Source organism: Idiotropiscis lumnitzeri, chromosome 1, assembly GCF_059441095.1.
Source record: "Idiotropiscis lumnitzeri isolate Australia: NSW breed Sydney's pygmy pipehorse chromosome 1, RoL_Ilum_1.0, whole genome shotgun sequence".
NCBI classification, from domain to species: Eukaryota; Metazoa; Chordata; class Actinopteri; order Syngnathiformes; family Syngnathidae; genus Idiotropiscis; species Idiotropiscis lumnitzeri.
In genome coordinates, this window is record NC_142391.1 from 37,376,298 (window position 1) to 37,404,178 (window position 27,881).

General features: G+C 40.5%; 1 protein-coding gene across 9 annotated transcripts; it reads left to right on the forward strand.

The window, feature by feature from the left end:
- The first annotated feature begins 194 nt into the window (after nt 1-194).
- On the forward strand, nt 195-27,881 carry gapvd1 (GTPase activating protein and VPS9 domains 1). Of its 9 annotated transcripts, none has more exons than XM_088299429.1 (29): nt 195-351; nt 4,585-4,803; nt 4,927-5,194; nt 5,288-5,860; nt 5,962-6,045; nt 6,125-6,259; nt 6,742-6,934; nt 7,507-7,587; nt 9,454-9,611; nt 9,805-9,934; nt 12,627-12,752; nt 12,988-13,161; nt 15,957-16,094; nt 17,609-17,743; nt 18,386-18,505; nt 18,731-18,808; nt 19,441-19,787; nt 20,191-20,278; nt 21,020-21,052; nt 21,602-21,673; nt 21,827-21,955; nt 22,640-22,766; nt 22,838-22,950; nt 23,252-23,411; nt 23,493-23,680; nt 23,813-24,026; nt 25,050-25,122; nt 25,208-25,405; nt 25,605-27,881. In XM_088299429.1, the coding sequence occupies exons 2-29, from the start codon at nt 4,619-4,621 to the stop codon at nt 25,743-25,745; spliced, it is 4,461 nt and encodes a 1,486-aa protein (XP_088155555.1). In that variant the 5' UTR covers nt 195-351; nt 4,585-4,618; the 3' UTR covers nt 25,746-27,881. The 9 variants fall into 9 exon arrangements, with proteins under 9 accessions (XP_088155555.1, XP_088155619.1, XP_088155571.1 ...); XM_088299493.1 differs by having other exon boundaries at nt 19,666-19,787; XM_088299445.1 differs by having other exon boundaries at nt 9,457-9,611.

Consider the following 27,881-nt stretch of genomic DNA (forward strand, 5'->3'; position numbering starts at 1 on the left):
TGACGTTTATCACGACTCATTAAACCCCAGAATCGAACTATTCATTCTATTAGAGAGAGAGAGAGAGACATTAAAAGTTATAGAAAAACAATAATTTAGAAAAATTGTTCTCGAAATGTCAAAACACGAGCTGTTTATGTATTTTTTTTTTACTCTGCCTTTAACAAGGATTGCGCATGCGCGCTGCGAGCTTCTCCTCGTGATGACAGCAAGTGACAGTCCAGTTTCGCTCCTGCAGCACCCAGTGAGGGACGGCCAACCGCAGACAAACAATTTCTCGAGCCTGCTAAATCTCATGATCGGCTGTCTTTGGTAGTACTGCGATACAACAACACATCACATTTAAGTTCGGTGAGTTGTCCGAATTACGTTGCATCTTTTGTTGAGCTTATATTGGGCACTGTTTAGCTTGCAACCAAAGCTAAGCTAACATAGCTAACCGAGGTTAGCTCGTCGTTAGCTTTCCGCACTTGACTAGCAGAGGTTAGCAGCCTAACTTGGTGAATGTTGGCAGGCTAATGTTTGTTGTCTTAGGGTCCTTCTAACAAATCAGTCCGAACGCCGGACACTTTAATATCTTGGCTTCTGTCGATGTTGCCCAAAGCTTGTATGTGAGTAGCCCAATGTAGGAGTCTCGGTTTATGTGGGTTTATGTTCAACTACGTTTTGACAGTATTCGAATGAAATATGCTTGGTTGGTCGGCTTTAAAGCTACTGGACCGGTGCGCCAACGCAATAATTAATCCCACACACAACTGGTTTGAAACATAAATTTGTGTTAAACGTGCCAAAATTGCTAAGCTCATTTTGGCGTATTTAGCTTGTTAATTCGCTTATAAGATTGACTGAACCTTTTAAAAAAATAATACTGTCTCTTCAAATACCTTTGTGGGTTATTATGACACTTACCACCGACCTGAGTTAAACTACCATTTTGCTGTTTCGTGAGATGCAGCAGGTTGTTTTTTCCCCTCTTTGGTTGATGTGCTGAAATTGTCTTTCACTACAGTTGTTGTTACTATTTAGTGGGAGAGGCGCTCTTCTTTACGTTTGCCTACTTCCCTCAAAGAATCTTACCAGTCATTCATGTATTTTTCTTATTGATGTTTTAAAGAGTTAAGGCAAAAATGTTCTTTACAATAACGTTGTGCCCCACCAATAGTCTGGTTGCAGTACTGTGATTCATATTGCGTTTATGGAATATGAATTAACCAGAAAAATTCCTTTTTTCCATCTCAGGAGGCTGCCATTTTTTTACTTGCTGTTGCCTGAAAAGACCTCACATTGACTAAAAGCGCAGATTGCTAACGTCACGTGTCCAAACCTAGGAAACAGGTAAGTCATGATGACCCTGAGGCACTGTGATGTCATTTTCAGGGGACAGCAAGTGGCAAAATTGGAGCCCCTGGGACAAAAAAAACTGTTGCGCATTTCTACCTCATTCATATTCTACAAGCGCAATATTAATGCAAATCCCTTGTTTAGACTAGTGGGGTTGCACCGACCATATTACTGTAAAGAACATTTATGACTTGACTTCCCCTTTATCTGAGCTTAATTCAGACAGCGGCACAGAAATATTCTGTTCAGATCAGAAAGTGGTGTAATTTTGTTTTCAGCCATTGTCATGGGAAGAGATGATGCTACTTGTGTAGTTTGCTGATGGGCAGTGTCGGATATTATCTGTAAAGGAAGTGAGAAGAGGATGTTGACTTATTTGCTTAACTTTGTGTGTGAGTGTGTATGTGCTAGAGAAATACTGTTACTTAATGGTGCTGTGATGTTTGCACATGTTTTAATCTTGGAAAATTTACCAAATAATATTGGTGGTTGTTCTATTTATTTAATCTACTTTGTTGCCTCTACCTGAATTACCGGTACTGTATTGTCAAGTGTGTTGGTCTTGAGTTACCCCCTTGTGTAGTTTCTCTTTTGCTTCATAGTTCCTCCGTGGTCTACGAGTGGCCCACCAGCAGTTAAATGCAGCTGGTACTGCTATCATTGGAACTTGCTCAGGAGGCCTTTTAATAGATGCCTGTTCACCCCCCAGCAACTCACTTAAGGCTATTTTGTTTTTCAGTCCCATCCAAATATGTCAGGAATGTGCTGCTTTACAAGTTCTGATGTGGAAGTTCATCATGACCATCCTACTTGACTAGTTACCTGTCAGTACATTAAAACATCCAGTAAAAATATGTAATGTATGTGAAGCACGATACATGCATCCCGGTTTCTAATTAATAAATCGGTTAAATCTTAACCGATTTTGAGACCCAACACATAACGAGCGTGGGGAAAAAAAGTAGTAGTGGCAATAGCATAATCCTCTGGTTGATTTCTTCAGTGGCTCTGCCGAACTCTATGATGGCGCAAAGATTTGTAACCGTAAATATTAAACGTTTGTCATTTATGATTGTCGGTCCAGATCTGGGAGGGAGAAAAACACTCACCACCGCTCGCACCACAGGATGAGCTTTGATCAGTCAATCAAAGAAATTGAAATTGGCAAAATGCATGAATTTGGTCCAGTTGTCGCGATGTTTGTCACCTCACTTAAGTGAATAGGCTCAAGCTAAAAGAAGAAAACCAATTTCCATAACGTCTTCCTTAGAGGTGAGGCATGGAAGATCATTAAATATTTGTGAAGATTTAGACAAAGGAATTTTTCCCCACCCAAAAATGGTTAATCTTGGAAATTGAGACATCTATAACACTTTTCCTCTGTAGAATTGTTTGGCCTTGGCAGCTGGCTACACTGCTGGTCAGTAGTTCAATTATTTCTTTTTTGTATATTGGCACAAAACAATACCAAAAAAAGTCTCAAAGACAGTTTAGGTATTTTGTTCAGAAAGAACATTCGCACAAGAGTTTTCTTAACCAAATTTAAAGTGTGTTGCTCAAGACCCGAGGGAATATTGATCCACGTTTTAATGATACCTGTTTTAGAATAAGTTTGCAAACAGCAGTCTGCTCTTTAGACATTGGTGTGATCACTATTCCTCGTTCTCCTTCCAATGGAAGTCCATGTATGGCTCATCATTATGTGTTTAAATCTGCATAACCAATTTAATTTGTCAGGCACATCACTTCTAATGCTGTGGTTGTCTATTAGCTTACGAGCTTTGTCTCTGCCTTGCAGCCGTTCCATTTTGAAGGTAGTTTCCAGCAGTCTTGTCTCATTCCAATCCACGGAACCTGAACTGTTTACTATGTTTCAAAGCATCCACAAAGAGAGACTATTGTGCAGAAGATTCCCCAAGTAATCATTCAATTTTCATGCTTTTTTTGCTCAGTTTGTTTGCCTTGGCTTTCTATGGCTTGAAAAGGGAGAGTGATTAGCATTTTCTACTGTGTTGTGATTTCAGATGCTCGCGAAAAATGTGCTTTCACTGCTACTTTGTTTTGTGACACGTGTTGTTGAGCTCCTTTAAAAGACAAAAGGAAAATATACATTTATTATTTGGATTGTAGTGGAAACAGGTGTCAGTCTGGAGAGAGTGGCGGTATTGGTTAGTACATTTGCCTCATAAATGGTTACCAGGTTCTGTGTTCATATCTCATCTTGGGCCTTCCTGTGTGGCATTTGCATGCTCAAGGGTTTTCTCTGGGTACTGGCAACCAGTCGAGGGTCCTTCCCTCTCACCCGCAGTAATTTGGGATAGGCTCCAGCGTTCCCGTGATACAAATGAGGTCAAGCAGTATATATCTCTAATCTCGTTGCACACTTGAGTACAATGACAATAAAGGGATTTCTGATTCTGATTCTGAAAGTGGATGTAGGTGGCAAGATTAGAAGAAAAAATTGTGACCTTAAGGTCAAGTGACTCAATGTGGTAAATTTATAATGTCAAACTACTGAGGGAATTATTATTTTTGTTATTGGCATACATATGATGACCTGACAAGTGAGTGATTTAAATTAAGTCACTATGCAAGATGGACCATAAGTTTCCATACGTAGGGTTTGTATACTTATACTAATACATTTTCCTATGTGAGGAAACATATGGGCCACCCTGTATATAAAGAACCCACATATGTTGCAGGATATCAGCCACTGTATATTTGAGTAATGAATCATAAGTTTGCATCTGTTCTTTCCAGAGGAAACCACTGACGTTCACAAACCTCTGACATTTCCTTTTGCTATCATTAACATTCATTATTGAATTCAAGCCAACTCATCCCATCATACTGTCATTACTGAACATTTCTCACGCTTGTCTATGTAAAGGATAATCCAAGCGTTATTTGTCGTATTATGTTCCTCTAAACAGACTTTGTAAACACCGTTCCCTGAACTTCCTATTCAAGTAAACACATTTGGCTGGATATATCTCAGTGCGGTGTTGTTGGTTATTTCTTTCCATTTTTTGCTTACTATGTAATGACAGTCAAAGTAGCTCTTTTTTCCCCAGGTCAGTTAGTCATTTTAAATGTGAACATCAGAATGGATGGATGAATGGTCACTTCGGTCAGCTTTTTATCAAGAAGTTACATTATTCTTTTTCGTTTTTGGTCACTAAGAATTAGTAGTGCGGAATCGTTTTACTTACATAGTTGCCTCTCTGCTCTGTGTATTAGCACTTTGCCTCAAAGTCTGTGAGAGCTGGTGAAGATGGTGAAGCCAGACATTCATACTCTGGCCCACCACCTGAAGCAGGAGCGGCTCTATGTGGCATCAGAGAAGCAGCTGATCCAGAGACTCAACAGCGATGTCCTGAAGACTGCCGAGAGGCTGTACCGGGCCGCATGGATTGCCAAGCAACAGCGGATCAACCTCGATCGGCTCATTCTCACCAGGTCAGATGACACTTTAGAATCTTCACTTGTTTGTAGAAACTTGGCAAACTATTGATTGATATTTTCTTGAAGGGAGATGAGATGGATCATAACATGATCTCTTATCTTTTTCTGCCATTTTAGTGTGGAAGCCTCACCAGCTGAATGCTGCCAGCATGCCAAAATGCTGGAAGACACGCAGTTTGTTGATGGCTACAAAACTCTTGGCTTCCATGAGACCATCTATGGTGAATTCCTGGCTCGGTTAAGGGAAAACCCCAGACTGGTGGCATCATGTCTCGTGGCAGGGGAAAGGCTCAACCAGGAGCACACTCAGGGGGTCATCCACACAGTCTTCACCTCACTTTATGGCAACTGTATCATGCAGGAAGATGAGAGCTACTTGTTACAGGTATGGCCAACATGTCCACACGCTTAGTGACCAGTTTAGACATCACACAGAGATAAAATAGAATTGTCTTCCTTCCTCCTTGACTACTCCCAGGTGTTGCGGTACCTAGTAGAATTTGAGCTAAAGGAGAGTGACAACCCCCGGCGGCTACTGCGACGAGGCACATGTGCCTTCAGCATCCTTTTCAAGCTCTTCTCTGAGGGCCTTTACTCAGCCAAACTCTTCCTAACTGCCACCCTCCATGAACCCATTATGCAGTTGTTGGTGGAAGATGAGGACCACCTGGAGACAGACCCAGGCAAGGTGACTGAGCGGCTGACTCCAGTCCAGCAGGAGCGCTTCGGAGAGAAGGGCTCTGAAGCGTACAAACAAAGAGTACAGGCAGCCGTGGAGACCAATGAAGCAAAGTTAGTTGCTCTGGTCAACAAGTTTATTGGTTATTTGAAGCAGAACACCTACTGCTTTCCCCATAGCCTGAGATGGATTGTGTCGCAAATGTACAAGACATTGTCATGTGTGGAAGGTTTAGAGGTAGGTGAGGTGCGGACCATGTGTACCGACCTACTTTTGACCTGCTTCATCTGTCCGGCAATTGTTAACCCGGAACAGTATGGTATCATCTCAGATGCGCCCATAAATGAAGTGGCTCGCTTCAATTTAATGCAAGTAAGTAGATTGTGAAGTATATATTTTTTTACCTTTTCACAAGGCTGCTATGTACTGTGTATTGCATGATATTCACATTTTTTTTTTTTATCTTTTCAAAGGTCGGCCAGCTTTTGCAGCAGCTGGCGATGGCTGACGACGATGCTGACCCGAGACGAAAAAGTTGTTTGTCCAAATTTGATAAGGTAAGAATTTAATTCAGGTGTATTTTTTATTCAAACATTATTTCTAAAGATTGTTATCAAGGAAATATTTTTTTTCCAGAGTTGTGTGGCTGCTTTTCTTGATGTCGTGATTGGTGGAAGAGCAGTTGAAACACCACCCATGTCCTCAATGAACCTTCTCGAAGGCCTAAGCAGGACTGCAGTCTATGTTACGCATCATCAGCTGATAGCATTGGTAACATTTTTGCTGCTACAATAAAATCTTAAATCATATCGTTCAAATTTTAGGGCTTCTTTGGGTCACGTTAGCGTTCCGTTCCTATGACGGCAACAAAACCCAAATTTGTACACAAGTCAGAATGCGTTATAGTCTATTCCTAACCTAACCATACCATAGCACTAGTAAAGTCATGATTACCGTTACATAGCCGTCTCGGGTTGCCAAGTCACAGTTGGACATAAAACACCAATTATATAACTATAATTGAAGAAGCCTGTGATGTATGACACATGAAATGTTTTAGACAAGTATTTCTATAAAAAAAAAATTGGAGTTCTCCAATTTGCCCTAATCAATCAGTGTTATTCAGCATATGTTCATCAATCTCTACCTATTGCTATTGTGGATGGCAACTGATCAGAATTTGAATATTTATTTTTGTCGCTTGTTTGGGATGTGAAAACCTCAACCAAGAATGTAATTCTCTTCATGCATAGGTGGATTTTGTGCGTAGGGTAATGGCTGGAGACCACCTTAGGGAGGAGGAGCACATGGCCCTGGAAACCCTGTTGGCCAATGTGCCCCAATCACAAACGGGGAAGAGCAGCAGTTTGGAACTTACCCCTTCCAACACCCCCCAGCTCTCCCCTTCCACCACTCCTGCTAATAAGAAGAACCGACTCCCCATAGGTACCGACCTCCTCTGCCTGCTCCTTTTGTTTTTTAAAATGAATTTATTAGTATGCTGAATATGATGCAACCGCTTGTAAATTCTTCATTTGCAGGTGTGCGAGCCATTTTACACTCGCTTGTTTAAATGCGAACTAGAGGAACAATTACAATATTGTTTGTAATGAGGAGCAAAATAAACAAGCTGGGCAGTGAATGGCTAGTTAGAGCCCTATGTTTTTATAGGAAGTTAATGAGCTTCTTCCCATCTTGTTCTAAACATAATTAGCTTGGTCTGGATTGGGGCTCAATTACAGAAATGACAACCAATTAAATTACCAAATATAAATGAACTCAACTTTAATTGGAATGGGTGGAAAAGATGCCTCAACTACGTTCATTACTATTTTCAAGACAAATGGTTGTAACGCAACGCCTTCTTAATTAGAAGTGGACCACTTGCTTATGAAATATGATTGTTATACACAAAGTCTGACTACTCAAATTACTTCTGTGAGATGTATTCTGTATTCTTTCTCCCGCTCCCTACCTTTGTCGTTTTCCCCTCTCTTGTGCTGCCAATGAATGACCAGGACAACATTTAGCCGCTCTAACATCCTGGGACCCTTCAACCACCTCCCTGTCTGCTCATATTCCATTAGTAACCCCTTTTGGTGGGTAACCTGTCAGTTGCATCAAAGCTACAAGTTATTCTTCTTGTGTTTTTATCTGGCGTTTTGTTAGCATCCTGCATGCACCAATCACCATTGGAGTTCGACCCTGGTGCTGACACTGCTCTGCTGTTGTACATGTGCTTTGCGTCCTGCTTGCTTAACATTGCATCGTAATTTGGTCCATAAATTAGGCCAATATTTTTGTCGCTCCTTGTGTTATGTAACTATTCATATCCACAATTCGTATTATATCCAAGATGAAAATAAAGTTGCGCAAATTCGAGGTAGTCACAGACCAGTAGATCAATGTCTGCTAGTCTGCCATTGAATCATATAATGAAGTGATGAAATACAGTGGGACGTAAAGGCATACGCCATACTAATGTACCTCAAAGAGCCAATCCTGAGACTTTTAAAAGGGAAATGATAATACCTCTAAAAGGCAATTTTTTAGCGCAGTCCCAGCTTTAAGAATGAAATACCAAAGCGGTACCACGGAACTTATGAGGTTAAAGACGAGCATTTTTTAAGTTGCTGGTCGACCTCAGGTTTATGTGAATTTAGCACACATTTCTCCCAGACAAAAGAAGATTGAATGAATCCATTCAACTGTTCAACAGTTCCCAATAGAAAGCCTTGTTTACATTATGGTGCAGGCAATTGTTCCATTTATGTTTCACGGTCATTAGTGTGTTTCTGTTTTCATATTACTCTCATCATCTTTTCTAATTTGATGTTGACTTATTGTCCAGTTATACTTTATTTTACATAGAATCCAGTACAAGTTTGTTCTTAGATGTTCCCTTAATTAACTCACTCACTGCCAGCCCCCAGTTAAAATACTTTTTGGCTACTATACCCGTCAATGGCAGTGAATGAATAAAAGTCTTGTGCATTTACTTAAATCTCATGATGAACTCTCAAGTGGCATAATTCATGACTATAGTTCAACCTCTAAATTTTGTGTGACCATTAAGGCATATTTTTCCCTGATATTTTAGTGGGTTTAGAATTTTTTTTTTTTTCTTGAGTCTTCTGCTCAAAATTAATTTGCGATGGAACGTGACATCGCAACAAAGAACTGCTCACTAAGTTTCATATGGCAAAGGCTTGGACCAATCGATCCATTATTGGAAACGTTTACTCCCTTTAGTCACATTATCTCAGAATTAAATTAAATTATTATTAAATTAAATTAAAAATTAATTAATATTAAAGTATCAAAGTACTACTTTCCAAGGATATTTTGTCTGCCCTTGCTCCTCCTTGACTTTAAACTGTCTATCATTCTCAATTGTTCCAGTGTTCTAATTAAAAAAAATTACATTGGCAGATTAAAGACTGCAGTGTGTGAGTGACACTTTTTTTGACTATGTACCTTCTATATAAGATAATTTTTGGTCGTAGAATAATAAACAACAGGTGTTTTCTGCCAATTTTTGGTCAACCTGCATAGGACTTAAGTTGTTTCTTTCTAAAATGGAAAGACTCTCCACAGAATCAGTGCAGGAATAATAGCTACAAAAACCAGTGTTATATTCTTCAAGCCCAATTTTTTGACAGTAACGTTATGCTTTGCTCTGTGCGTGTGCTGTTATCGTTATTGTGTCAGGGAAATCCATTTTTTCTCTTGAATAAGGCCCGTGCATACTTGAATAATATTTTAACTCAAACCTTCATTAAGATGGTTTTTATATCGATTAACATCACCATGAGTTAATCATGAATTGCTGCAATACCTCATTCAACAAGTCCAAACATAATTTATCTTGAAGATGCACTCAATTAAATTACACATTAAACAGAAATGTTTTAAATTATTGTCTGAATGCAATCTTGACATTTTCCTCTCCAACCACCAAACAGCAGCAGCTCGAAGCCGCAGCCGTACCAACATTGCCCAGGAGGGGGAAGCAGAGGCTAGCTCTCAAGAGTCGTTGCAGGAGCTGATGCCAGAAGAGGTGCTTGTGATATCGTTTGGAAATGGCCCTCAGACTGTCCCTGGAATGATGTCAGAGAATGAGGTAATGTGACTTGAATTAATGCATTTTACTGAAGTAGCGGTAATGATGATATAAATAAAATGACAAATTTTTTTCGCCCTCACTATCTTGTCATCCATTTTATGATTTTTAATGGTCATCATAATTCTTAATATCTCATGCAAACTCTTATTTGGAATCAATATTCTTGACTGTACTGTTTTGTCCACCATAGGTTTTGAACTTGCAGATGGCTGATGCTGCTCAAGGCGACAGCCATGCAGATGACACAAAGCTGCATGGTAAACCAGACAAAACGCTGCGCTTTTCACTCTGCAGTGACAACTTGGAAGGCATCTCTGAGGGTTAGTTTTCTGTCTTAAAGTCAAGTAAAGATATTAGAAGGGCACAGAGACGAGGCATGTCTGCCAATAATCATTGCGCAAATCTACAAAAATATATTTGATTGTTCTTTCACTATACCTGCACTAAATCATGAATAGATTATCTAAAAAAGTATCACAATATTAGCTCTATGTTGAAAGGCGGACGGAAAAAATTGCTGTTGTGACTTCTTCGCATGGCTCTGCCTCAAAATAGCAATGCCCCACATGTCCCAAGTTTTATATTCATGGTCAACTTAACAGTTGAATGAACAGTTGAATGAATTAGTTTTTTAAGTACAATTTCAATTATAGTTGCTTTGGTGCATTTCTCAAATCTCAGACATTTTTCAAAACACACATCATTGTGACATGTGTGCACATCACAAATAAAGTTGCTGCCCCAGGGGTCGAATGAAGGAGCACAAGGACGAACGGCAATGCCTTTACCTTTTTAACTGTATTCATACCTTCCCTGCTGGATATTAATATCGCTTGACTTTATCGACAGTGAATTACAGTACATCTGAACTTTTCATCGCCAGTTTATGTTGACCAGAATTGTGCAGACAACAACAGACAAAACTTGGTGAGGTTAAGTGCCTCAGAAAATGGACAGATGCATAGCAAAGACTGTCATTTCATTTAATAGTCGTTATTAATTACTAGAATAACGGCCATGGCTCACTGGAAGTGCATCCGTGGTGAGTGATCTTTGAAATGTCTTCACTTGAAAATGACCATCACCACTCAAATAGGGTCCTGCATTTATTTAAAAATACGTGCGTGCGCAGGTATGTGCAAAAGTCACTTAATAATTCTGTGTTGTTGTTTGAAGCGCTAATATTAAATATACAGTAAAAGGCTAAAAGTATAGTAAGTATAAACAATTAATCAAAATTCAATTACGATTACAATTATTACACTCAACATTTACAAAATTGATGTAATCCTAAAAAACATACAGTATTTATTACATATATAAGACATTGTTTAAATAGTACTCATTATACAATGCATATAGTCAGTATACCTGATTTCAAAACTTGAGCGTTCTATTAAAATTGTTCTAGAAGCAGTAAACATTTTCTTCTGCCAATTTCCGGCCAGTGAACGGGACGCTAGAGAAAGACGGAACAGGTAACGCGTATGAGGACGAGTCACGAGGCGAGCAGCAGCATTTTTGTACTCAGCGGAGCTTGATGGAGGATTGGCTGGCTTGAAAATAAAGTGCATTACATGTTCAGTGTTGCCTCCGGGTACTCCGGTTTCCTTCCACATTCCAAAAACATGCATGGCAGGCCGATTGAACACTCTAAATTGCCCCTAGGTATGAGTATGAGCGCGGAGGGTTGTTTGTCTATGTGTGCCCTGCAATTGGCTGGCAACCAGTTCAGGGTGTCCCCCGCCTACTTCCCGAAGATACCGTATTTTCGCACCCAAAAGACGCGCCGTGTCAAAGGGCGCAACACCTGTTGAGGGCGCTATTTCTGTCTTTGTAACATATACTGGACGCACCGCCTGACAAGACGATAGCACAGCTGCTGTTAGCATAGCATGAACTTGGCAGAGCTGCCCACACTGACACAGCCGATAGCAGCCTACTATGCCCCAATAACATAAGCAATCACCCCATTGTTGCAGCAGACGCCAAGTCTCTATTGACAATAGCTGACATTGACAATGGCTCAGGCCAATATTAGGTGCATTGGCAATAGCCTACAAAGCAACGTCAGGGGAGCGACTTGGCTGCTTACCACACTCCTTAGAGTCACGGTTTAAAAAAAAATAAAAAACTCATCATACAAGCAAACAATGAAACATAGAAATAAGATTAACACAAACATGTATCTCTCATGCCATCAATATACCCAAAAAAAATGAAAATAACACAAAAGCCACTCAGCCTTAGCTAATTCAAGCAATGCATTCTGGGAGCAGAGACCCACAATCCCATAGCTGTTTAGAGAGATTTGCATGGCTGTTTAAAGAGATGTGCTGTTATGCTTTGGACTTTTTGTCTGTTGTCTAAACCTGGGACGTTTCTTGCTTGCAATAACATAAATGATAAGACAGACTAAAACATTGTGGACAGCTGCCCTTTGTCCAGCTTTTTCCAACACCATCACCCAAACATTATAGTCAGATGGTGTATTTGTCACGGTCGATTGTAAGCATGGACAACTCACTCTTTGCCCAGCAGGGTGTGCTAACATGCACTTCCAACAGCTCGTTGATGACAAGGGCTGATGGACGTGAGTGGTACTTTGTCCATTTAATGGACGCATCGACTGACAGGGCGCTTTGTTTGTTAAGGGGAATTTTTGTGACTTTAAAGTGCGCCTTATGACTGCGAAAATACGGTAGTTGGGATAGGCTCCAGCACCCCCCCGCGACACTGGTGAGGAGAAGCGGTACAGAAGATGGATGGATGGATACATGTTCAGTGATACAAACATTTACTTTTGATAGGTAAACTAAGGAACTGCAAAAGGAAATTGCTTTTACAAGGGAACCATGATGTTTTGCTATTTGCATATATTGTTTTGAGAAATTCACTTAGAGTTTTGAAAATTTCAAATCTGATCAGAGAAATGTTCGACTGAGGAAAAACTGCCAAATAAAAGTGAAAGTGAACTGGACATCAAGTTGTTCTTTTAAATCTGTTCCTCAGGTCCATCTAATCGTTCAAATTCAGTGTCATCTCTTGACCTGGAGGGCGAGTCTGTTTCTGAGCTGGGTGCTGGACCCTCAGGAAGCAATGGGGTGGAGGCGCTCCAGCTTTTGGAGCATGAACAAGGTGTGTGGCAAAGTTGAAAATTATTTTTAACTACCCCTGTCATTCCTGCTTCAACAGGTGAATTAGCATTTTGAAAACATTTTAATTTGGGAGTCTTAGTACTGTGGTGTGTGTTGAACGCACTTTTTCCTATCCCGTTTATTTGCTGTCAAACAAGGGTGGGGAGAAACAGTCAATATTTTATATTTGTATGTGTGTACAATATAAATAATACTATATGGTGCGTTTCAATCAGCCACTACTCAGGACAACTTGGACGATAAACTGCGCAAGTTTGAAATCAGAGACATGATGGGCCTAACGGAAGATCGGGACATCTCTGAGACAGTCAGCGAGACCTGGAGCACTGATGTGCTTGGCAGTGACTTTGACCCCAACATGGATGAAGATCGACTTCAGGAAATAGCAGGTATGGCCCGGTTTTGCCACTGCGGAGTAATTCTTCTCTGCTTTTGGATATCGTACATTCAGTTTGACCTTGTAGGGATTGTTGTCTCTGTTGAACAAATAGTTTCAGAAAATGTCACCACCTTATGGCCCATTTGTGAAATAATAGCATGAGGTATATCTATTCCTGAACATGGAATTCACTGTGTAGGTCTGCAGGAGAAAAAAAACAATTCTGTGTATCGTTTGACATTTAATGGTTGAAGTAAAAAGCTAAGATGGCAAAATGAGGAATATTTGGTTCTTCCATTCAACAGACACATTTTATTTCAGATTTTTTTTAAAATTTTAAATAACAGGAACGTTGTTCAAAATTTATTAACCTCAGGAATCTTAGTTACATATTCTCAGACTGAACTAAGATCATTTCCAAATGCATGTAGCATTACTAATTAACAATTAATGGTTACAAGGCCAAATTATTTGAAGTTATCTAAGAGAATATATGACAATCTATGAATGAATGTTTTTAAATTTCAGCTTGTGAATGTCACATGTCTGAACTCAGAAAACAAGTGAGCCGTGACGGGTCGGTACCTGAGCCCTTAGGCACTGTAAATTCAAATTCAGTCGACATCAAGTGGGAAAAATAAAACTGGATTTTTCTGTTGGAATCATATTCCACAAATGTAGAACAGGGCTCTACACTAACTTTTGCACTCGTAGTGCTGGTGCTTTTCAGTTGGCCTCACTGCACAGGATTTGGTCGCACCCTTTTTTGGGGAGATACAGCATGATAACCATATTTGCTGTATAGTCATCTCATTTTGCAATCTGTTGTTTCATATTATGTAAAAATTGACAGTGACTGAAAATATATTTGCCAAATATTGTACTGTAGTAACTTAGTTTGCAACAAGTAGCGGCTGACAAATAGTTCAGTTCTATATAATAACTCTGAGAAGACTAAAAATGAATCAATACCACGGCAAAAACAGGAAAAAGCATTAAAATAACTGAAATGTAAACAACTTAAAACTCAAGTTTAATTTACTTGTATTAATTCAACAAAATAATATATGGATACTTATTAAAATGCTTTTGATAACATTGAACATGTTTATTTCTATTCGTATCGATAGGAGCATTAAAACTAGCACTTGCACAAGTGCAACCGGATGAAATTTTGACGAGTAGACTCTGACAACTGTCAGCACATTATGTGATACCAATCAGCATACTGTGTTTAGGTTAGTGAGTGCACATAGAATATACTATTGTAAAGAAAATGTTTGACTTGACTTCCCCTTTAAATATGCAGTGACTCCAAATGAAAGTCTAAGAACATTGCATTCATGTGAAAATGGCAGAAAAGTCATAGGTATCAAAATCTTTCCCTTCATGTGGGGGCTTTTATCATGTGTCACAAAATATCCAATGGATCCAATGTGGTACATTAAAATAAATTTTTATTCTAGATAACTTGGAGAAGACCATTGAGTGGTTCATTCTAGTTAAAGCGCCAAGGACCAATCTTAAGGCTTGCCCTAATGACTTCAAGAATATCACAACAAGGTGTTTACATTGTTGCAATGGAGAATAGAGAATCATCAACTGACAGTATTTGTGAAACTATTTCAGTATTCCTTCAAATTATTTCATAGATTTTATCTTGCACTATTTCTTTAAATATAGTATTGATGTCTCCATATTTCCCTGCCTTAGTGCTTCTGTTACCAAGCTCTCTTTCTCTCCATCTTCCTCCCTCTCTGACATTCATTTGGTCCCTGCAGTCTTATTGACCTTGGTTCCTTCTCATTTGCATGCGCCATTTTTCATTCTTCGGAATATGGCGTTGGGGGACTTTTCCGTCATTAAGTGAATTTACAGCGATTTCCTTATGTGTTTTCTCCAAGGGATTGGGTTATGAGATGCACATTAAATATCCATTAATACCTCATTATCCCACTGATAAGATTACCATGATAATGAGGCAGAAATTCTAATTGTTTCGCTTCTTGTTGTGCCACTCATTTAATCATCCACCTGAAAGACAAGCACTCTTGAACATTGTAAACATGGACAGCGGGATAGAACTCTCCCATCACAACATGCTGGCGTATGTGCTTGCTCCCGGTGCATGTGTGTCATGAAGTGGAAGTATAATGGACGTGCACGAGCGCCTATCACTGGGCGTCTTGAGCCTAGAACACTGATTCCGACATGTTTTTTGCCACTCCTCTGCATTCTTCTGCCTTGCTAATTTGTGTTCTCCGGAATGCTAGTGGACAGTATGCAGGACACTAATTTGTTTATGAGGAATGTGAGTGTAATCAACAGCTCAAAGTTGAGGCCCGGAAGGCCAAACCAGGTGATATCTTCCCAATTACCTCTAACCTTGGTGACGCATGTATAATTCTGCTGTTTCAAGCATAAAATGTACAGTATTTGAGCTCCATCTTTCTCCATCTGTGCATGCTGAGCAACAGCTCATGTTTCCTTTTTGGTGAGTGTTTATGCTCACTGTCTATCCCACAGCTTTTGTTTCTTTGTGTTGGTACGTACCAGGATTCTTGATAATCTCCTTCCATTTATTACTGTACTTCAATTTTCAACCAATGTCATTATGTTTCAGCTAAGATTATTTTGATAATTTTTAACCAATTTTCCGCTTAGGTGTTGTCTCAAACTACGAGGATCATTAAAACTCAAAGAGAAACTTTAGAAGCTTAAGAATGGAAAAAATGGCTTTGACAATGAAGGTGACTTTTAGGTACAGAAGGAGGGTCAGTCTTTTTCCTCTTATATTTTTCTCAGGGGCAGCTGCAGAGAACATGCTCGGCAGCCTGCTGTGCCTCCCAGGATCGGGCTCAGTGCTGCTGGACCCCTACGGCTCCACAATCTCAGAGACCACAAGCGAGGCATGGAGTGTGGAGGTCCTGCCAAGTGATTCAGGTGGGGTCTCCTGAGTTCATGCGGCTGACCGTTTGTTGTCTTGGGTCATTCTTATGATGCCTGCTTTTTACTCCCGCAACAGTCATTAATATGTGTTTCCATGCACGTATTTGTATGCATATTCATGTTTCTACTCCTTTTTAAGTGGGGGTTGGGAGACCAGGTGTGGTTGCGATATGTGTTCCACACCTACAATGTGTGTACACATCTGTCATCATATTTGTATGCACTTGCCTGTCTTTCAGGGCAGATCCTTGTGTGCCAATAAAAGGCAGCTCCCCGTTTCCTTAGAGGGACCACCAGGTGTGTTTGCACCTGTGGTGGAACAGTGGGGAGGGATGCACAAGGACAGCAGCTGTCTTCAGTCAGTTTATATGGCATCCACACTCATGTACATTTTAGCGTGCCATGTTGGTGATCGCATTTGGATATCAGTTGTCCAGTTAGAAGTCAAACGCACACATTCTCACTTGACACTTTATTGGCTCAACCTGCACGATACAATTAGTGCTGTTACGACAATCCTGCCAAAGGAAAATAATCAGCAGTTTTGATTGATACCATCCAATCAATGTGTTAGTTGAGCGGTTTACTGTAGTATATAGAACACTACTGCATACTCTCTTGAGCTACATATTTTACGTAAAATTAGAACTTTGTCAATCCCTATTGAGTGTTCTAGTCTTTGCACAGACGTAAGATCGTAAGGCACAGATCTTGTGGGATCTCATTAGATTAGATTGTGTACGGTATTTGTGACTAGTAAGTGATTAGGCAAGCATTATTTACAAACTAGAGTTTCAGAAATTTTAAAGAAAAGCAAATAAATATTTCTATATATTTTTTTTGTTTGAATCATAAGATTCCAATCTTTATGAATGAGATATGGACTCGGCTCTGTATATATATTTTTTTAGTTCAAGTTCTTTATAAACAGCATTGTATTGTTGGAAACAGTGTCTTATGTTTATTTAAATTGTACACCTTTTAATATATGTTCTAGATGGCATGCATGAGTTTCCTCATTGCTTTTTTTTCTGTTTCTGCTTCGGTTCCGCTCAGTAATAGTGCGATCAGAGGCCTTTTTTCAAATACTGTGCTTGTTTCATGGTTCGGAAGCGGAAAACTACACTCGGCAGACCACTTCACCAGCACATTATTACTAACGAGCATGCAAATGAGTACTGCTGTTCATATGGAGCCTCTGGGTTCAACCCAACAGCTCCATTGGGCAAGCAAAGAATTGGCCTCACTAGCTTTATGGTTTTGTTTGGCTCTTATCACTCGTGATAATGTATCCTTTAATTCCATGCATATGTGTGTACTTGGCAATAAGAGGTAGAGTGACAGAATGACCACTATGTAGCAACCACCACTGCTGTATCTGGAGTAGCAACTGTGCTTTAAGATTACACCACAGTTGAAAAGGGGACTTTTACCGCACTACAAGTAAGAAGAGTAGGTTTTAAAATCATCTTTTTAGACTACTTTTTTTTTTTTTGTACCATTTACAGAAGCCCCAGATTTGAAACAGGAGGAACGGCTACAGGAGCTTGAGAGCTGCTCCGGGGTGGGAAGCACCTCAGATGATACAGAAGTCCGGGAGGTCAGCTCTCGACCAAGCACTCCTGGCCTCAGTGTCGTCTCAGGTAAAAAGTTAAACTCTAGTCATACACACTTATACAAAGACAAACACTAACAGTCCCGATTTGCTTGGAATAATACTGTTGTCCAAATGTCCACACGGCCCTGAGAATTAGATTTTGCCATTAGCCCAATTTAATAGATTTTATTTCTCAATGTTTAGCCAGGTAAGTAATTTGATAACAATTTATTTACAATGCTGACCTGGAGGCAATTTATGGTTCTGTGTCTTACCCAAGTACACTTTGCCAGTGGACAGTTGGAACCGGTAGTCGAACCAGCAATACTTCAGTAACTATACGACCAACTCGTCAACTGAATCACAACTGCCGGCAAATGTAACCTCTACCCACTGGCTGCATTGGATGCCGTCTGTATCTGTATCATTCTTAACACTGTAACCCATGGGAGCTTACACCATCATTTTAAAGCACCCACTAGGTTCCCACCTGAGCAATTAAAGTAGTCTAAAGAGGAAAAATACACAATCTGTTTTTGTCTTTCTTTTGACCGCAAATTCATTTCCCATTGGATCTTGCTGCTACTACGTTGCTTTTGTCCTGAGCATAAACAACACTTTGTGTGTGTGTGTGTGTGTGTGTGTGTCTGTGTATGTGTTTTTTTATTTTTTTATTTTTGCCTTGCAGGTATCAGTGCAACCTCAGAGGACATCCCCAACAAGATAGAGGATTTGCGCTCAGAGTGCAGCTCAGACTTTGGGGGAAAAGACTCTGTGACCAGTCCAGATGGGGAAGAGTCAGGCCACGGTAAGAGAGTGTCACATCCCCACTAGGCTTGCTAAGTCATTAGTCCAGTTCAAAACAGCGGGAACCATCAATCGCTGTCACTTCCAGAGTGGTGCTAATCTAAATTGCTCTCTCGTGATCGTGATAGCTCAACAATTCCACTTTTACTGAGAAATATTGTACAGTTGGATATGTATCGGTGGTGGATTTGTAATGGTTGTTAATTATCTTATATCTGCTTTACAGGGGCACACCAACTGACTTCACCAGCCTCACAAGCTGATTCCTTATTGGTCATGTTTGATCCGCTCTCCTGTGGGGAAGGTAAATTTAACTGCTAAAATGCTTAACAGACGATCGGGGTTAGAAATTAGTGTCATTAAAGCTCAACCCTAATGTTGTGAGCCCTCAGCACAGCTTGAGCAAAATAACCCCAAAGTATTGCTGTTCTTCCCCACACATTTTTTTATACCAATTTAATTCGGCCCAGTTTTTTTCCTCGTTTTTTTGTATGGATTGAGCAAGATTGTGTCTTTGCAATGTACGATCAAGATTGTTTGTCGAGGAATGTGATTGGTTGCATGTCTGTGGCAAGGTGAAGGGATGACAGGGTGAGAGATCTCACCCCCAAGCACTTTGGCACAGTCTCCTTGTCCCACTGTGCTTATAGCAAATAAATAAATAAATAAATAGAGGGGGAAAAAAAACGTTTTTGGAAGCTTTTCAGGATATGAGAGGGTGTACCCTTGGAACAGGTGGCCTAGACTGTTCCCATGTTTGTCTTTCCTTAGCATTCTCAGAATGTCATGATTATATGAAAGGACACTTCAAATTTCATCAGTATGTTGTTCATAATTTCATGTCATCTGATCTTTAATTAAATTAGGAGGTGTGCCAAATGCCTAGAGAGTTTACATTTGCTTTATTTTTTTTCCCGGTGACTTTTATTATCCCAGGTTCCGCCACCGGGACAATAGTGAGGCCTAAGGTGCACTATGCCAGGCCTGCTCACCCACCCCCTGATCCTCCCATCCCTGAAGCCAGTGCTCTTGGGCAGGAGATGCGCCACTCTCTTGTCATGCCCCACAGCTTGGCGCAGGCAGAATTTGAGCACAACAAGCAGCGCCACTCCTTCCCTGACCGACTTGTCCGTAGTCGCAGCTCCGACATTGTTTGCCCAGGCCGGCGACCCACGAGTGACCCGGGGCTGAATCGCCGTGTTCCAGTTGAAGAGCGTGACTCTGCTGGAGCCTTTGCTTTAGGTCCATCTTCATCGCCCAGTAAGGACTCCTTGAAAGGAGAGGTAACTATCATGTCCTATGACATTTTACATTAAGGTACATTGTTTTTCAAGATCACGGTGATGTTTCTCTTTCAATATCAGTTCGTTTAATTTTTGTCATAACAAGATTGGTGATTCAATAGCTTGACTTATGGAGGGTTGAACTGTCAAACGCTTACATTTACAGCCCATCCTTCACCTATTATCACAAGCTTTGGGCAGCGATTAAAATTTTTGCAGAAAGGCATGATTGATTGGATATGTGCAAGAATGTGACTGGCCTGTGCAATACTGCATTTTCACTTCTTGATGTTGCAGTGAACTTGTGTCCAAATACTATTGTATTTATGGATCTGGCTTATAAGATTGTGTTCTACCTCTTAATTATTATTTCAACATACAAATGTCTGATTTCCATTAATAGGTTGAGGACAGAAAAGACAGTGATGATGAGAAGTCTGATCGTAACAGGCCATGGTGGAAGAAACGTTTCGTGTCAGCCATCCCAAAAGGTCGGTCTCCTCTTTGCGCAATGGACGAGTCATCCTTCAAAAATAACGTTTGTTTGCAGGGCTCTCTCATTTCTTGTTTCTTAAAGGAACTTTTCTTAATCACAAGTGACAGAAAATCTCACACTTTAAAGAGCAGCACGAAAATCCATTTCTAAAATAAGAATGATGTATGTTCTATATTGCCAATGTTCCAGTTGGAAAATGATGCGTTTTGTTTGTCAGAGTTACTTTACAGACGCGTCTAGTCCCTTTTCGCTCACGTCTCACTAGCTGTAGATTTATATAGTGTTCAAAGTTAATCACTCATCAGAGGAGCGTTCGCTGTGTAGATTGTATGGCCGCTAGCCCTCCCAGCTGTGCTGTCATCCAGCAGCTAATGGTCATTAGATGGACCTCTCTGTCATCACCACTGATAAATGGCACATCTCTTGTTGCAGTTCTACTCTGCCACCATATCTCATGCATCTGTCTGGGGAATAATGAGCTGCGCCCACACAGAGTGACTGCACATTAGTCTTGGAGATAATTGTGTTTCTTAAGTAAACATTAAATTGATATTCATAAAGTGGGTGACACATGGTAAAGTTGGGAGTCGTTGGAGCCTGAGCCACCAGTCTGCTGCCAACCTGTGCGAAGTGCAATGTGTTTGTCCTGCTGCTCTGCCCGACAACACCATTGGTTGTCCTGCAGAGTGGCAGCCTTTCTGCGAAAGGCCAACCCTGTCTATTGTGTCCCTCACAGTGCTGTATTGGACGGCTGAGAGTGACGTCCCAGGTAACGCTGTCGCCATTGAGCTAGCTTTACTGCTGGGGCTGCGCGACCATGCTGCTTAGTAGATGTTGCCGTTTAGAGTCGTAGATGTCACATGGTGCATTTTGAATGCCCACTATACTCATCCATGCATCTTGTTCCATAGCATTATTTTGCAACCTTACTGTGTTGACAATACAAAATATTAACATTTACATGACACTTTCACCCAGGGTTTCCTGTTTCTCATCAAACGTTGGACTCTGTACCTCAATTGTTTGTCCTGTTTTCACCATTTGTGTTAATAGGATAAGCCCCCATAGACATTTGAACTTCATAGACCTAATTATCCATAATGAGTTTCAGTGGACTTTAATGATGTTCTGGTGGCTTATTCACAATTTTAATTATAATTTTTTGCTTCTTTTGGTAGTTTAACTGGAATGAGATTTTACATCAGTTGCCTTTGCGCATTTAAATTGGCTAATAAATTCCACACGGTCAACCTGCCACCCAGTCATTTTGAAATTGTTGTCACACAATACAATTCACACAATCACATGTTTTTCACAGCTCCTATTGCTGCATTTCGAAAACGAGACAAGCATGAGAAAGATGATATTGCTCCGGAGCGAATCCCACAAGGTTTGTTCATCAAATATCCAAGTGTGTGAATCAAATCCACCGTGTTGAGTTGTATTGTAATGGTTTTTTTTTTTTCTTTTGTGTGTGTGTGTGTGTGTGTGTGTGTGTGTGTGTGTGTGTGTGTGTGTGTTTGTGTTTTGGTTGCTTCTTCAGATGACCCTTTACCCAGACAAAGCTCCCAAGTCCAGGCAGCGGAAGACATCCTGGATAAGTACCGAAACATAAAGAGGACCAGCCCGAGTGATGGAGCCACAGCAGGAGCATCTTATGAGGGTGCTGGAGGTCAGGATTAACAGGATTTACACGATTCTTCAAATCATAAAAAAAATAAAATAAAATAAATAATGATTATCACTTGCCTACTTATGTCTAATACTTGAATGTAAACTTAATTACAGTAGGTACACCACCATCAGATATAATGGAAAGCTTTTTATGAGGGCCTTATATAAAGCCATAATACAATTGAGACCTCTGGAAAAATGCAGTACGGTTTAATACAACTGTAAAACACAACCACCAAACTTAACAATATTGTCTTTGCTGCTCCATTAGAAGAATGTTCTGTATTTAAACCAAATATGATGTTTCTGTAAAACATTGCCAAAGCCTGTGTAATGGCTTCTCAAATCGCCTGGTTTGTACACAGGAGCCGTTTCACATTTTCTACCTCTTTGTATTCCCATTTCTGCCTCTGGAATGACAGTGTATAAAGATTAAATAAAAAATTAGTCACATTACACTAGCTACATTTTTGGACAGTCACTCAAAGTCAGTTATTGATATTGTCAATTTGGTGATATGCAACATAATACTTTGAATGATATTGAAACGCTTTTGCGTTGTTGTCTCATTAACTTAATTATGTTAAGAACTAGCCAAACTTTTTTTTTTTTTTACAATCTTAAGAATATGGTCAGTCGACTGTAGAACTGTTAACATTGCAATTTTCCTTTGTTTTGACAGATCTTTGCGTTGAGGAAAGTGTTCATGACTCTCCAAGAGATGATGCTCTGCAGAACATTTCTGCTGATGACCTCCCAGATTCAGCCAGCCAGACAGCCCAGCAGCATGGCTCAAAGTTTTCTTTTAGGTATAACATTTATAAGTCAGCATACACACTATTATTATGCATATTAATCACTGATTGTTACTGACTTCTAGTGACGCCAAGAAAAAGTTGCGGTTGGCATTATGTTCTGCGGACTCAGTGGCTCTGCCTATTCTGACCTCTACAACCACTAGAAATGGTTTGCCAGACCACATGGACCCTGAAGGTATTAAACGTCACAACAAATCCAACATTCTTGCAGTTTAATTTGATGTGCAGGGAACACAAGGAAGTTGTGCATTAAGAATGGTACAATTACAGATGGTACATCTAATAGAACACTGTACAAAGCAGGTTTCCACTGTCACATGCTCATGTTGAGGAAGCTTATTAACTGTAAAACCACAAGACTCGGTAGTTGTTTCAGTCCGTCACATTGTCACGCAAAGGTTGCGGGGTGATCGGATTACTAATTTGGAGGTTGCATACCTTTACTGCATTTCTAATGATTCTCTCCTCCCTCACAGACAACGAGATTGTGTGCTTCCTCAAGGTCCAGTTGGCAGAGGCCATCAACCTCCAGGACAAGAACCAGATGGCCCAGATCCAGGAGACTTCGCGTTGCGTGAGCCGTTTCGACCCCCGCACCTGTAGGAAGCTGCTTGCTGCCATTGCAGAAGATTACAGGTACCCATCACAATTTAGGCATCACGTGGATGTTTAATGTCTCAGTTATAAAACAAAGTCCTTTGTTTGCGTTTCTGGTAGAAAGCGAGCTCCATATATAGCCTATTTAACGAGATGCCGCCAAGGCCTGCAGACCTCCCAGGCCCATCTGGAGAGGCTCCTCCAGAGAGTTCTGAGAGACAAGGAGGTAGCCAACCGCTATTTTACCACAGTGTGTGTTCGCCTCCTTCTTGAACACATGGAGTCCAGGATGCTTGACTTCATCAAGGGTACCTCTCGTTTTCTCTAATAGTTGTAACAGTATGTTTTTTTTTGCCATATTTGACGAGGTTCATAAAAACTCTGCAAAAGAATTTGTAGCAACTTGTCACTCCCTTTCGCCCCTCCCGTGTCCCTCTCAGCGTTCCAAGTATGCACAGCAGCAGATGACAAGACTGCAGCGGTGGAGGATTTTCTGCGCTACTTGTACGGCGCCATGGCCCGTGATGCCATTTGGCAGTATGCGAGTGAGGACCAGCTGCAGGATGCCCAGATGGCCATCGAGCGCAGCGTTATGAACCGCATCTTCAAGCTGGCCTTTTACCCCAACCAGGATGGAGACATTCTCAGAGATCAGTTAGTAGTTGCACTTTCTCCAGTGACATAATTCTGTACACCATAATCACTCTGTGATTCTGTTTCTGTGAATGCGGAGAGAAAACCATTTCTACTAATGCTGTTGTGCTTCAAAACATTTATTAAATATTTTTGCCTGTAAATAAACTGTGATAGCAGTGTGGAAAAACATGCCACCCGTTCAAACAGATTAACTTTTACGTTTATCAACCCAAACTCTTTAAAATTCCAAAATATGTATTACAAAATCAAAAACTGTTTACAGAGCCCATATACAGTTGCAAGAAAATTATATGAACCCTTCTTAATTAACTGGATTTCTGCAGGAATTATTTATAAAATGTGACGTGATATTTCATCTATGTCAAGACCTCTTGATCTAACTAATGCATTACTTACATTTTGTATACATACTCCCTCGGAGTAGCTGACCTGTACAGATGATGCAGAATGTTCAATGGCGGCAAAAGATTCTTAGTGTTAGCTAAAGACTTACTGAAATCTCTGGCACATGCTTAAGTACTGTTTCTGTTGACAAATCGACAAAAGCTAAGACAGTAACCAGGCTAGATGTCATTGGCTGACTCCACAGAGGAAAAGAACATTGCTCCCGATGTGAAATTTGTAAAAGAGTGCCACATAGCTATTGGTTGAGATTGTTGCCCAAAGGAGGATCCACCACATACTAAATCTAAAGCTGCCCATAATTTTTCCACCTGCACTGTGATGTTTACATGTTGTTCAGGAGTTCGTCTGTTGTTCTTACCTAGAATATGATCTGTAATTCTATTTAGAAATTCATGTAATTAAATCTTGGGTGAAAGCCTCTACACATACGTACGCATGTTATTTACAGTACATGCCGTCATGGCTCTGTGACAGCATTTCACGATTTTCACAATTTTTGAGGACATTGTAATTGTAGTATTCTGTACTTAAAATTTGTATCAACCTGGTGAATTTTTAAAGGCAGCTGATTATGTTGTTGTATTTTAAAGAAATAATTTTCCCCCACACCCGCAGGCTTTTCCATGAACATATCCAGCGGCTGTCCAAAGTGGTGACCGCTAATCATAAAGCGCTTCAAATCCCGGAGGTATGAACACTTTTTTTTTTCTTCCGCTGCTGTTTTCTCCTTGACGAGAGACGCTCAACTGTGCGTTTGTGTTGCTTGGTTGCAGGTTTACTTGAAGGAGACTCCCTGGCCCTCTGCACAGTCGGAGATCAAGACCATCAATGCCTACAAGACACCCAGAGACAAAGTCCAGTGTATACTACGCATGTGTTCCACCATCATGAACCTTCTCAGTCTGGCAAATGAAGACTCTGTCCCCGGAGCTGATGACTTTGTTCCTGTGCTCGTCTTTGTCCTCATCAGGGTGAGTCCTCATGTAGTCCTCCTCCTCGTCATCCTTCTCTTTAATTCACATACTTGATATCATCTTTTTTGAAACATCAACATCAACCAAAATAGTTGATCCTTTTTGTAACATGAACAGTGTAGCATGCAATTTATTTATTTATTTATTTTCTTTCCTGAGCTAATGTCAGCCCATTCCTGCGTCTCCTCCCCTCCAGGCAAACCCGCCTTGCCTGCTGTCCACCGTTCAGTACATCAATAATTTCTACGCCAGCCGGCTGAGTGGGGAGGAGTGCTATTGGTGGATGCAGTTCACCGCGGCGGTGGAATTCATTAAGACCATCGACGATCGCAAGTGAAGCAGAACAGCCACCTGTATGGGCAGACTGTGGGGGAAGGAGCTGGGAGACTGGGAACCTTCCCAACCAACTGCTCCCTCTGCACAGCTTTTGAAAGCTGGCCCTCAGCCTGCTCGTTGTGTGTATAGCTTGTACATAGCCACAGACGCTCAAAGATTACAGAATATATATTACTGTTCGTATGTGGACAAATCCAGGTTTTTGCCATGGTGGGAAAACGGCAATGGTGTTAACATTGACCTTGATTTGGGGTTTTCTTTTTATCTTTTTGTCTCTCAAGTCATGTTTCACTTTTTGGGTGTATGTATTTGGACTTTTATATAAAAGCAGTTACGCAAATTCAACCTAAATGATAAACCTCTTCAAACCTAAATGATAAAACTTATTTAAAGGTACCAGAATTAGTTTGTGTGATCGTCTCATTTTATTGCCCCTGAGAGTGAGAAGAAAGTAGTTTCACTTAAGTTATATTAAATTGTATGTTAGAAGCACTGTAACAGGATGAGATTCAGTGACGCTCACCATTGTGAATTCCCACTAACCACCTACTTTATTCCGTTTGTGAATCAAATTATATGGCAGCTTATTTTAAGTCCCTCTCAACCCAAAAGCGTCCATTGATAATTTGGACGTAAGGGCCCGTATATTTATTCTATACTTCTATGTAATGCTTTAATTCACTGTTTAAAACATGCATATCATGCCCATTTATGAGGCAAGGAAGCTATCCTGATGAATGTGCCAGAAAAAGTGAGGAAGGCACCTGAGTGGTCCCGCCTTAGGAAGACTGGGTGATGAGGAGATACAGGGTCGGCTTGTACACATCTAGTAGTGAAGGTGTTAAAGATACTGTATATTGAAAATAGTGCCTTTGTTTGGGCCGCCCTGTACACATAGAAGCGCAATTGCGCACACACGCTCTTCACTGGGCCAACTGCATTCAGCACATCTTTCACATGTTACTGATTGCCAAGACTCAGTCACTTTAATGAACATGAATTTGAACAAATTCCCCTATTTGGTAGTCGCAGTGTTATCTGGATGCTTGCACTGACTGCTGCTTTGTTCAATTACACAACTAGATCACTTCAGTGGTGGTCAAAGCCTTCCCTTAGAATTGCATTTGGGGGCGTTTTTCTTTGAAGTGAACAAAGCTTTTTTTATTTCTCAACTACAGTATACCTGAGAAGTAACTTCATCACCTGATTGGAACTCAGCTCTCTACCTCCTCATGCATTCAAGAAAGGGACAGGCATTTGTGCACTCGTTTATTTTGTTTGTATGGCTCAGTTTCTGTGCACTGATGTGCCATGTGTAATTATAGTTTTGCTAAGCCATTACTTGACCTACAGTTAATGAGCTGACAGCACAATACACAGTAGATAGGGAGAGCAAATAATCAAAGCTGTTCACTTGTAACTGCCTTTCAGTTCATACGCTGTGCCGTTTGTTTGTATTCTTTGTCCAGTGGGCACGTGAGAGGGTGGTTGAACCACTGGCCCCTCTTGCATGAAGTCACTGAGTGGTCTGCACATTTTTAGTCGTTATAAAGAGTCACTTCCTGCAACGGGCCAGTGAGTGACCCAGCCAGAGGATGCAAAACATTTTAATTGAAACTATGATTTATTTTGCACAAAACATGTATGTTCCTTAAATAAATTGCCAGGGAGTAGTCCATTTTGAGACCTGACTGTTACTTTAAATGTGAGCTTATACAGTTCCAGTCTAGAGTAGCTATATGAATCCTACACTTTTTTTTTTTTGCAGTCTGTAATCAATTCCAGGAGAACCATCCATCCACTGGAAAATCAGCTTATAGGTTGCATCGTTACTAATTGGGTTCATGGGAAACACATACTGCACAAATCTACAAAGCAGCTATTGTATAAATGACTTTGAATGAATTTCAGATCAGAATAAAAAACTACCCAACCATCTTTTAACTCCCTTAAAACATTGCTCTGCTTCCTGTGCAAAGCGCTGAATGGCTGAGCAGAGAGAAAAGAAAAACTGCATCTAATTTTAAACGTAAGCTTGCTCACCTATGACGTGCAGGGACAGTCGTTTTGTCTTTATTGTGATTATGCGTTATAAAATTCTTTGGAAACAATAAAAGAACATCGTGTTTTCCCCCTT

Excerpts from the sequence above, each read along its gene's own strand:
- gapvd1 (XM_088299429.1), top strand. The coding sequence starts at position 4,619 with ATGGTGAAGCCAGACATTCATACTCTGGCCCACCACCTGAAGCAGGAG. Across the intron at positions 4,804-4,926 it reads GATCGGCTCATTCTCACCAG|TGTGGAAGCCTCACCAGCTG; the intron begins GTCAGATGACAC and ends CTGCCATTTTAG. Across the intron at positions 5,861-5,961 it reads CTCGCTTCAATTTAATGCAA|GTCGGCCAGCTTTTGCAGCA; the intron begins GTAAGTAGATTG and ends ATCTTTTCAAAG.